We start from the raw sequence: 12,565 nt of genomic DNA on the forward strand, positions 1-12,565 counted from the left end.
CAAAAGTGTGAAAAACCTCTAAGCTGATGTGGCAACCAGTCTCCTGGAGATTCCTAATTTAAATCAAGGCAGGAGATCCGACCCGATAAAAAACACAGATTCATACACAACCAGAAGGCGAAAGGCTGGAAAACCAACAAACCCTAAAAATAGGAAAGAACCCCAAATTGTAGTAGAAGAAGAATCAGCTGCTCCTGCAGAAAAAAGCGAGATTTAAATAGAGATCGCGAGAGAATGGGAAAGAAGAAGAAGAGAGTATCGTCAAAAGTTTGGTGCTATTACTGCGATAGGGAATTCGATGACGAGAAGATTCTAGTACAGCACCAAAAAGCGAAGCACTTTAAGTGCCATGTCTGCCACAAAAAGCTATCCACTGCTGGTGGCATGGCCATTCACGTTCTCCAGGTCCACAAAGAGTCCGTCACCAAGTAAAATCTACTACCGCTACCCATCTTTATTTCTCTCTGTTTTTTTTTAAATAATGTCTTGCCTTTTATTTAATTTTATTTCTTAGACGGAGAATGAGATAAAATAGAACCGTTGATCATTACTTTTGATTAATTAGGTTTTCATTAATTGATTTGGGATTTACATTATTTGGATATATTTTCAAAATCATGATCTGTTTGGCAATAATTAGTTGTTCATTGGAATGATAAATTCAACTGCTAACAATACATGTTGTTTTAAGTTTTTTTTTTCCTGATGCTTTAATGTGGGATTCACTAATAACTGACTAGAGGAGGAGGTCCTTTTCTGTAAAATAAAAAGTTATATTATTTTTTGGATTTTAGGTTTCTTTTACAGGATTTTGTGCTGTTTATGTTGTCAATGAGGTTTACATTGATTTAGCTAATTATATGATGGCTTTGGTTCAGGGTTCCCAATGCAAAACCTGGAAGAGAATCAACTGATATTGAAATATATGGAATGCAAGGAATCCCACCTGATGTCTTGGCGTCTCACTATGGAGATGACGGTAAGGAGGTTGACTGTTGCTGTTTTCAATTAGTTACTTCCTGTAATAATTTGTGTGAATGATTCTATGTGCTTGCTTGTCATCATTAGTTTTCAGTTGATCGAGAAATTTGTTATATTTTTCTATCTTTTCATCTTAGAGGTCTGTTGTTGTTGCTGGAATTGAAACTTGGGATTTTAGACCTTTTTATTTGTTTAGTTATTTTATTCCCTTGACTTGTGAGTTGGTAAAGTTTTATTCAGTATAAACCAGTTTGTACCATTTTTTTTTTAATTTTTGCAATTTCAGGTAGAGTTAAAGTACTGTTGAATTCTAGTTTATTGTAATACAGTCAGCCTCTTTTATGATATTCAAGCGATACATGTATCAGTTCTGAGTCCTCTCATAGTTTCTGTAACTGTACAAAAAGTTTAATATGTAGAAGTCGTGGTATTTATCACAAATTAGGCATATTTCTCACGGATATTTATTTTCTTGTAGAAGATGAGACTCCATCAAAAGCTGCTAAAGGGGATATTCCATCAGCTCAGCGTATTGGTGGTATGATGCCAGGACCATTGAGCACTGGATATCCTCCACAACCTCTTGGTGCAATGCAGCCAATGTATGTTTTTTCATTTTTCTTCTCTGTTCTCTACTATTAGCAGAGACTACCACATACTTTATATCTATATCTCCATTTTGCAATATTTCAATTCTTTCTTCATCATCACAGTAATTAGAGCTGTGGAAGACAGCGATTTTGAAGCAATTTCTGCTTGCTTTTTTTATATCACAAAAGGTTTTTTCTTTTTTCTTAATGGAAGTGGTTGGTTGAGAAGGATTTGTGTAGACTACCCTGCCCGAATAAGGATATTGTCATTTAGTTTTGTTTATGTGAGCATAAGGCAGCAAGGGATGAAAAAAAAAAGCAGCCCTCATCATCAATTTTCTTTTCTTGTTTTCCTTTCATGATAAGTGTAATATGCCTTCATTAAACCAAGTACTCAAGGATTCTACCAATCTTGGTCTTATGCCTTTATTAAACCAAGTACTCCAGGATTCTAACAAACTGGATTTCATGCTTATCAAAATATGGTTACTATTCGAACTTTGACTGTTATTAAAACCATCTAGTAAAGAATGGAAGATCAACTTTGACTGTTCATAATAACATAATGGGGTTTTCTAGCTGAACTATCTTAGTTGGCCCTTACTGTTTACAGGTAGTGCTGCTAGCCCTTAACTTCCTGACCTGAGAGCTCACCCACTTTCTCACTCACTGGCACTGGAATTAGATCCCTTTCATGCCTTGCTGTTTTAATTGAAGATGCAGCTACTGGTTGAATAAGGAGATTTATACTATAACATATATATCTATATGTATTCCGTTCTGATTCCCCTCATAGTGCCTTCTTAGTTGGAAGGAAGATCCTTCAATGCCTGTCAGAAACATCAATGCATTTATATGGCACAAAGCCTAGCTATTTGAACTTTGACTGTCATGAACACCGTCTTGTAAATAATGGAAAATGAACTTTGAATATTGATAATAATCTAATGAGTTTCATGCAAAAAATATATACTGGGGTTCATGTTTATATTAATTATGATTAGGTTTGAACTTTGACTGTTATTGAAACCATCTGGTAAAGAGTAGAGGGCCAACTTTGATCCCAGGTAAAGGCTCTTGTACTCTAGGTCCAAGTTAATCTTTTGAAGTATCTGCTTGTGCAGAATTTTCTCGTGATTCTGTTTCAAATATTTAAAATCTGTAGCATATACCCCCACTAAGAATGAAAGTGAAACTTCTGACTAACTGTGTGTTTAGTTTTCAAAACCAAGTGAATCTTGCCCCTGTCTGACATTTTGGGGTCCCCATACAGTAAACAACTGATTCATCCTCTGTGGCAGTATTAAGCTGTAAGTATATGGAAAATATTGGGATTAGCTTCTCATTATATCTTTGTTGGTTTTGGCTACAGGTATAATTCTGCTGTTCCAGTTCCTCCTGCTGGTTGGCCAGTTCCTCCCCGTCCACAGCCTTGGTTCCCAACGCATCCTGCTGTTTCAATCTCTCCTTCTGCCCCAATTGCATATGCCCAGCAGCCACTGTTTCCTGTGCAAAATATGAGGCCTCCTGTGCCATCAACTACATCAATTGCACTCCCACCTTCACAAACACCCCCTCCTGGACTGCCCTCATCCACACCACCTGTATCACAACCATTGTTCCCTGTTGTCAACAATAATTTGCCTCAAAGTTCACCATTTTCTGCTCCTTTGCCTCCAACAAGTATTTCTTCGAGCTCTCCTGGAGAAGTTAAAGGTTCAGTGAATGTGCATTCGGGAGTCAATAGTTCCATGACAACTGGCTACCTTCCAGGTTTGATAATGGTCCCTTGTTATTAGTAATATAATAGACCCTCTTTTGTGTCAATTTTTGACATTGTTGATTTAAAAAAGTGTTCATTTTAGTGTTTGTAATGATAACATTAGTAGCACATTTATTCTGGCACAGGATCATACTCTTATGATTTTTTTTTAGGATTGGTCGTATCATCAAAATTTTCATTTTGCACACTGAATGATAATGTCTTATTCTCAATTTGCTCACTGAATGATAATGTCTTATTCTCAATTTGTTTACTGTAGCTGGGACATTAGGCAACACACATTCTTATGCCTCTGGTCCAAATACCGGCGGCCCTTCTATTGGACCGCCCCCTGTAATTGCAAACAAGGCTCCTGCCACGCAGACAGCTGTTAACGAAGTCTATCTAGTTTGGGATGATGAGGCAATGTCCATGGTAAGTTGTTTTTAGGTTAAGAATTCTTTCTTTCAGCATTGCCTATTAAATTTTCAGTTGTTAGACCTGCTAATGGTTTGAATATTTGCAGGAGGAAAGAAGAATGTCCTTACCAAAGTATCAGGTGCATGATGAAACTAGCCAGGTAAGTTATGACTACCTCTTTAGTATTTGGAGTTGGTTTGCACATCTAACCAGATGGGTAGGCTTTATGCTTTTTGTTTTCAGATACAGTTGTTTATGCATTGTTACCTATTTAGAGAGGTATTTCTGTATGAATTTTCAATTTTTATTTTTCTTAACTCATCAACAAACCCACAGTTATAGCTATGTGTTTAGTCAAGCGTCTCTAGACTTCAATGTCCACTTCCTGGTGGTCATGCTGTTTGTGTTTTTTTTTCCCACAATTCTGTGGTTTGCATGCCAATGCCATGATGGCAGTTGATTCAAGTAGTTGTTTTTGTTATTCATGCTGGTAGTTAGTTATTACCATTTTGACAAAGCTTGCTGGAATCAAATCGAGGATTCTCCTTCCTAGCATCATTCTCAGTTAACAAAAAGCGTATGTATTGCTTATTTAAAATTTGAATTTATTTGTTGTTATTCTTCTCCATATGCTTGACTACGATATTTGGGGTCTGGGTGGAACAAGATGATACCCAACAGATTTTTGCTCATTCCTAGCATGATTACAATTTATTTTTATCGTCGAACAGTGAAGTCAGACTTGGCCCAGGTCAGCTTCTTTCGCAAAGTTTGGCATCTTTCACCATAGGACCAAGCTTTCAAATATCTGGTTTATCCAACTGATTTCTTGTCACGGTTCATCTCTTGATCTTCTCATTGTTGTTGCTTGTTGCAGATGAGCTCAGTTGATGCAGCTATTGACAAAAGGATATTGGAAAGCAGGCTTGCTGGTCGAATGGCATTTTAGATAACTAAAGACCATTGGAATATTTTTGTGGATTCAAAGCCCCTATGACTGCTGCAAAATTCATATAAACTGCACGGGGATCCCTGGCTCTCGTTCTTTGCATCCTTTAGGATCATGCGTGTGCTGTATTCCATACAAGTGAGATACAACAGCCCTCGTTCTTTAGCGTGTAGGTCAACTCTTGAGAGATGGCGGCAACATTATTTCTGTCTTTTGTTTCTTCTCTCTTTCCTTTCTTTACGTTGGGAAAGAAAAATTGTAAACCTTTTAGGTTATAGATTTGAGTTTGCTTTTTAATGTCTGCTGAAATCTCCCGCCATCAGTTTGTAGAGGTACCGTGTGAAACTTGGAATTGCCTTATGGGGCATTATTTATTTACTTGTTTCGATTGAATAAATTACGGAGTTTAAGTTACATTATTCATTGAATCACAATGTGGTTTTGTGGTTTTCATTTGATGCAGTGTTTTTGAGGAGATGGTGTATAACTAACAAATTGTATTTCATTAAAGACTGGAGAAGGAGATGCGACGGGGCAGTGCTGCCCAAGTGGTGGTGAGATGCAGAGAAATAAGTAGCTTTTGGAAAGGAGGATGGGGGGTTGTTTCGGTGGCGGCTATTAGTCCATGATCAGTGACAATATCAGCCCGATTCAGATGCATAAACTAGGTTGTGTTTGTAGGCTGGAATTTTTTTATTTTTTTAAAATCATCCCACCTCCACAAAAGGGTGTTTGGTTCGTAGGTGTTCGAGTATAAAGGGGCATCATAGTCTGTTTGTCTGCTGCCCGGGTGTAGCGCTGCTGTTCCTCCATCTAGAGGTCAGGTAGAAGTCCTTTTTTTCCTCCATATTTTTAGAGAGGTATTTTGTCTTCTTAGTTATGGGAATAATAAGGTAAAAAAAATTGAATCACCAGGGGTGCTTTGCATAGGATTTTATAGGAAAATACTAGATAGGCTGTCCAGGTTATTTTTCAACACGCAAGAAAAGTTGTCAAAGCAAAGCAGTTGTAGGTGTTGACTAGTTTTTAAGCAGTGAGAAAAAAAAATACACATGTTTTTGTTTTTTAAATATAAAAGATTTTACTCTGGTCAACTTGAATTTTTTTTTACTTGACTTGATTTATTGCCTTGTATTTTTTTTAAATTATATTTTATTTAATTATATAATAATAAAGGTAGATACTCCTATAACAACCATTAAATCTTTGCTTTTTTAAACAAATTGATGGGCTTTCCAAAAAAAAAAAACACATAGCTAAAATTAAAAAGAGAATTATAATTTTATTGAAAAACAAACTAAAATTTTAATGCAATTTAAAAAATAATAACTCAAATGTATTTTTAATTACTTTTAAAAATTAATAAAGTGATATATCTAACATGTAATTAGTTATTTGATTTCAAATTAAATGAATATATAATGGAGAAAAATATATTAAAAAAAGAAAAAAAAAAAAAAAGGCCAGTCGTCCTGCCCTAACACTCCCTATCAACTGAAATTCATGCCCTATACATAGACCTAGTAGCAACATAGACCCGCATGCATACACTTGAATTTTTTTAATTATTTAAATGATTGGATGATGCATGGGTAGTCCCTTTAAAAAAAAAAAAAAACAGATGATGTGTCGTCTATAAACACAATGTTTTGCTATCACAAAGGTGATAAAAAAAATTATGGCAATGTATTTTATTTTATAAAAAAACTTAGATTTCAACCAATTTTTATTTAAAAACACTCCTATAATCTCTTGAAACTAACTTTCCAACTCAAAAGACCTCTAAATTGGTTTAAAAAACTCAAAAGTATAACAAAAAAAACCTCTCTCGACTCCGACCTAACATTTTAGGTGATATGAAAGCCCAAAAACGCTTTAATGGCACTCATATCATTAAAAGAAATACTTTGACACCAAGGTTGACCATTTTTACCAAAGAAATTGGATCAACCGACCTCTTTTTTTCTTTTGCCTTTTTTTTACAACTCTCTCCTCTCTCGAGCCAAGGGACTAAAATATAAAGAAAATAAAGTTGTGGACTAAACTGCTTAATTGTTAAACTAAAGAGACCAAGAAGGATTTTTGAAAAAAAATCAAGGCAAAATTTGAACAAAAAGGCTTTGACACCAATATTTTTATAAAGGGCTTCCATTTTTTCTTTATTTCAATTTTGATACTCCTAGTTTTATTTTTTATCAAACAATAAAATTGAACTTTTTTTTTTATATAAATTTGAGCACCAACCTAATGCTAAGATTTTTTTTGATATCAAGATAACTACATAAAAAGTAGATCAAAACAAATTATCAACCATTAATCACAATCAACACAACATTGAAGGATGAATTGAAAAAATAAGAATTTGATGAGTGAAAGCAAAAAGAAAAGAAAAGAAAAGAAAGAAAGAAAGAGGACTAAAATTGACACAATAGTTTTTTTTATATAAAAAAATACAAAAGGGCTTTTATTTTTTCTTTGTTTTAATCTTGGTCCCCTCATTTTCAATATTTTTCAAACAATAAAAGTAAATTTTGTTATGTGAAATTGAGTTTCAAACTGATGTTGAGATTTTTTTTTTAACCCTGATAATCACAAAAAAAAAAAAAGCAAATTGAAACTAACAATTAACTCCAGATTCCAATTAACACAATATCAAATGATAAAATAAAAAAATTAAATTTTAATAACTGAAAAAAAAGGAGTAAAAAAAATGTTCCAATCCATTATGTTTTGTGTGTGGAGGCATCTTATAGGTTTTTTTTGTCTCGTGCACATAAAATTTTTGCATGATAAACACTGTTTTCTATCACCAATAGCTATATTTTTGCTATGCCTACCAACCTACACGAACACCAATAAAAATAAAAATAATCGTCACACAGACGTGATACACCGACTTCTCCTATAATCACATATCAGACATAGAACCTAGGGCATAACAACATTAAACTAATCGATGAGTCACTTTGGTTAGCCAATAATATGATTCCTTCCTCTATGAGAAAATTACAAGCTTATGTGTATAAATACATCCAGTCATTGACTAGGAAAAAAAAGGTTGGGGCAGGATAATTTTTCTAGCATACCAAGTCCATAATCCTGCAATGTCCAAATATGCTTCCTTGCACCTTCCATATGTTTTCTCCTTGTCCATTATTTTCTTCAAATGTACAAATACTAACTTAATTATTGGAGTGTCCTTTATCTCAACAGGCGAATAGGGGATCGATTTTACAAGAACCAATTATCAACTCGGTTTTCGAATTAAAGAAATTAATTTTTATATGTGAAGTTTTTTTTATGACTTTATTAGTGACGCTGTTTGTGAGAAATTGAATGAAAAGCCAATTCATCCCCTCTAACTATTAGCCAAAACTTTTTTTATGGCTGATGAAATCCTAGGACAAGGGAGAGTAACCAGTCTTCCTACAGAGACTCCAACTCCCCCAAATCTCTAATAACTCTTTTATCAAGTGCAAATGTTCAACAACTTTGTTCTAGTCATTCAAAAACAACTTCATACGTCTCCATTTCATTAACATTAATATGGCATTCAACATACAACTCTATCATATACACAAGTGCACAGAGATAACTCTAGTTTCATGAAGGAACAAGATAAAATTTCGTGCCAAGGAGGCATACACTTTTCAAATGAGATAACACTTCTTAATACAACCTAGTCACAAGTGTGACTACTACATCAATCTTCATTTAAATCTCACTTTCATGATCCCAAATTAAAAAAGGTCTAGAAGCGAGATAAGATAAGCTTTTAGGAATGAACACTAGTCCCACGAGTTGGGAGACTCTCCACTTTGTTACAGAGTGTTGCACACTTACCTCCTTAAAGAATGTGTCACCATAAATGCCAACTTAGATAACTATGATGGCTTTGCAGATCATAAAAGAGCGCATCCAAAAGAGTGACGCCATATGCAATATTTTCCATATAATTTTTTTATGAATCTACCAGGGTGTAGTATCATATCCTTAAATCTGATTGTATCTTTGGCCTTTATGACCTTTGTGTTAACCTTACCTCTATTTTAATATTGATATCCCAACTAAAAAGAGCACAACTAAGCTATTTTCCATCACCTAATGATAAGATGAAAACATTATGGTATATCTTTAAAGATTCAACAAGGATATGCTAAGCATGAAGAATCTGCTTGAACTTATCACTACTGAAGCCTTGATTAGTGGAGTTTGTAATTACTCATTATAGGAATGCTTGTACACTCTCTATGACAAAACTCTTATCAATGTGAAATAAGTAATGAAGAACTATATTAAAGTATAGGAAGTCAACGTGACTAGGCAAAGTCACCGTCACTTTCAAAAGGCATAATCTTTATAACATCACTAGTCTCCTACCAAAATATCAAAAAAGGAAGACCAAAAAGCATATTCGTGATCGTCTAATATTCTTTAAACTCCTGACCACACCTCTCATCGTTACACATGTTGAGGAGTTGACCGTCATAAAAAATATAAACTTCTTGCAATACCTACCTCAAGTGAAAAGTGGTTCAAACACGAGAAAACCCAACAAGTTCTATATATTTCATCATCATCATTAATATGACACAAAAAAGTGTCATACATTTTTAAGAAAAGAGGTAGAGAGATTGATCTTCAGATGATACCTTTAATAATTTATAAAGAAGAAGATGCAACCTGAGAAATTAAGAAAAAAAATCCTCATGATGCACTGTCTAAGATAACATAATTTTTAAAAATCGTATCCTTATTGTCTTTTGAATCTGTCAAATAAACAATAGTGCTTCTCTTTGGCTCCATAAAAATCTTCATGTCTCCAATGAGATGTCTCCATGACAAAGTCCCCATATAAATTCTCCAAGTATTTATGACAACTTGTCTTAAGAAAGGATCGTGGATCCTTATTAGTTCTTATGACTACTCATAAACATTTTTCTCTAAAAATATGTTCCCAAACACATTCACAACCATATAACTTTCACACTCATTTCCTATTACTGTATTGTTTCTCTTCATAAGAAACATTGTTGAATTCTTCTCTATTACAGAAACATGGATAAAATTTCCACAAAGAAAACTCTCATAAAAACACTTCTTACAAGATAAAAAAGCCAATGTTCAAACGTTTGACCATGATAACCCTCTCGTAGTCACAACATGTAACATCTATTTAAAACAAGTTTGTTTTCTTCTCCCAATTCTATTAGCCTCAAACACATCTATTTAAAATAATCAAGAGAAAAATGATTATGCAAGAAAAAAAATATTTGGGTTGTTTGGGCCTCAGCCCAAATAGCTTTGGTCGTCTAGACCAAGCTTAGGCGACCAAGCCTAATCGCTTAGGCTTGGCCTAACAACCATTACAATTTTTTTTTTCTATCTCTACATCTTTATTTTATCATTGTCTTTTTCTCTCACATTTATTTTTCTCGGTACTAGCAATTTTAATGTGTATTACACATATTTTTTTTCTTGTCCATAAAAACTTTTTACATGACACACATCATTCTCTATCACTAATAGCTATATTTTCGCTACACTCATTAGCCCACATGAACACCAATGAAAATAAATATACTCTGTCACACAGACGTGGCACACCGATTTCTTCATTAGTTGCATACTAGGCACAAAACTCATGACACAACATCACACCAACCAATGAGCCACTTTAGTTAACCAATAACACGATTCCTTCCTCCATGAAGAGATTATAAGCTTGATTGTATAAATACACCTAGTAACTAGACCGAGAAAAAAAAGTTAGGGTATGATAATTTTTCTAGCGTACTAAGTCCACAATCTTGCAATGTCTAGATACAATTCTTTGCATCTTTTATATATTTTCTCTACGCGTACAAGTACCTAATTTATGTATCGGTGTGTCTCTTATCCCAACAGGAGACTAGTTTTATCGGAACCACTCATTATCCCGGTTCTCCAGTTAAGGAAATTATTTTTTCTATGTGAAATTTTTTCATTACTTCATCACATGTCAAAACAAATTAGTTAATGGCGTTGACCATCCTCCATGTAGTAGGATTTTTTTAAAAACACTATCTTATATTTTAATCAAAATTGATAAAAAAATCATTATAATCATATTTAAAATATAAAAATTGAATGTATATTTATTTTTTGAAATCATGATATAGTTATGAAAATTGGCCTAACAAGTCAAAGTAGTGATTCAGTAACCCAAAATCTAACATGACTTTCCTTTTAAACTTTTTTGAAAGTTGACTCTAGTGATTTAATTGACTTGGTCGGGTCAAATTGAAATGATATATTTATTTTTTGAAATCATGATATAGTTATGAAAATTGGCCTAACAAGTCAAAGTAGTGATTCAGTAACCCAAAATCTAACATGACTTTCCTTTTAAACTTTTTTGAAAGTTGACTCTAGTGATTTAATTGACTTGGTCGGGTCAAATTGAAATGATTTGTTTAATTTTTATTTAAAAAGATGTTGGTTCATTTTTTTATATATATTTTATTTTGTCTAAAGCAACGTTATTTTATGATTGACTCATGTTGACTTATGACTCGAAGGTTAATCAAACAAACCCATAACACGAACATTAAACCGAGTTTGATAACCATAAACCATGATGAATAATTTGATTGGTTCCATTAAGTTTTAAAGATTAAATTATAATTAATTAAATTTCCATTTCTTTCTTTTCATTTTTTAAATTATTAATATATTTCATAGAAGTGAAATTCCATTTGGAACAATATAATTTTTTTTATTCTTTAGATTTGGTTCTTGTAGTTTTAGAGAAAGTTCATTTTGGTCTCTTAAAATTTTTATATTTTTTCAAAATGGTCCTTATAATTTTAAGTGAAAGTCCATTTTGGCCCTTTAAATTTTAATATTTCCATGTTTGGTCCTTTTTTTTATATTTAAAATAGAGTTCATTTTGGTCTTTTAATTTTTATTTTTTTAGAATTATTCCTTATAGTTTTTGATATTTACATGTTAGTCTTAAACTTAATTTTTTTCACAATTCATCCTCTATAAGTAGAGAGATGAGTGAGAAAATCATTGAAAAAGATAAGGATAGAGAAAACTTCAAATCAATTACAATCTAACTATCAAAATAATTGATATTCTCGTTATTAAATTCATCTTAGAGAGGGAAGTTCAATTTAAGTGGTTTTGGGCTTCAACTAAGTAAAAAAAAAACAAATTAAAATCAAAATATCTTTTATTTTATTTTGGAATTTTAGATTAATTAAAACGTGATTTTGCGTTGAAAATAAAATTATTAAGGTTCATGTGATTTTTTTTTTAGATAATAACATGTTAAAAATTAAGTTTTAAAGGTCTAAAAACTAGATGTGCCTAGATTTTTTTAAGCCAGACATATGGGTCTGTCAGTCTAGGCTTAGGCGAAATTAGCCTTTTTTAAATGTTTTTTTAGCTTTTTTTTCCTTCTAATTTTAGAATAATTTTTTAAAAATAAAACTATTAAAATGATATCCAAAAAATTATTAAATTATGACATTGTTTTTGGAGATCTTGATGGCAACATTAACAATTATTTTATTAATAATTATATATGAATCTAATATATATATATTAAATTTCTCATGAATATTCTATAAAAATAAATATTTTTTTATATTAATTTTTATATAATTTATCAAATTAATTACTCTTGTACATTCACATAAAATTATCAAGCCATTATTTTTCTTGTTTTTGATTGAAACTTGCTATTCAAATTATGATATATTTTTATTTAAAAAAAATGTTTTTAAGAAATACAAAAGAATTTGATTAAAGAGATAATTTCTTCTCCTTAATTTAATTTTGCAGAAAGTTTTTGCAAATATTTATTTTAATTGT

General features: G+C 32.4%; 1 protein-coding gene across 3 annotated transcripts; it reads left to right on the forward strand.

Moving 5' to 3' along the window:
- The first annotated feature begins 25 nt into the window (after positions 1 to 25).
- On the forward strand, positions 26 to 5,116 carry LOC18094650 (protein SUPPRESSOR OF FRI 4). Of its 3 annotated transcripts, none has more exons than XR_002978645.2 (7): positions 29 to 428; positions 879 to 979; positions 1,460 to 1,583; positions 2,944 to 3,344; positions 3,614 to 3,768; positions 3,860 to 4,504; positions 4,631 to 4,780. XR_002978645.2 is itself a non-coding variant. In XM_024588586.2 (7 exons), exons 1-7 carry the CDS (start codon positions 235 to 237, stop codon positions 4,700 to 4,702), a joined length of 1,101 nt encoding a protein of 366 aa, XP_024444354.1. In that variant the 5' UTR covers positions 34 to 234; the 3' UTR covers positions 4,703 to 5,116. The 3 variants fall into 3 exon arrangements, 2 of the variants coding, with proteins under 2 accessions (XP_024444351.1, XP_024444354.1); XM_024588586.2 differs by having other exon boundaries at positions 34 to 428; positions 3,860 to 3,913; positions 4,631 to 5,116; XM_024588583.2 differs by having other exon boundaries at positions 26 to 428; positions 1,463 to 1,583; positions 3,860 to 5,116.
- The last annotated feature ends 7,449 nt before the right edge of the window (positions 5,117 to 12,565 follow it).

This window comes from Populus trichocarpa, chromosome 1 (genome assembly GCF_000002775.5).
Source record: "Populus trichocarpa isolate Nisqually-1 chromosome 1, P.trichocarpa_v4.1, whole genome shotgun sequence".
NCBI lineage: Eukaryota > Viridiplantae > Streptophyta > Magnoliopsida > Malpighiales > Salicaceae > Populus > Populus trichocarpa.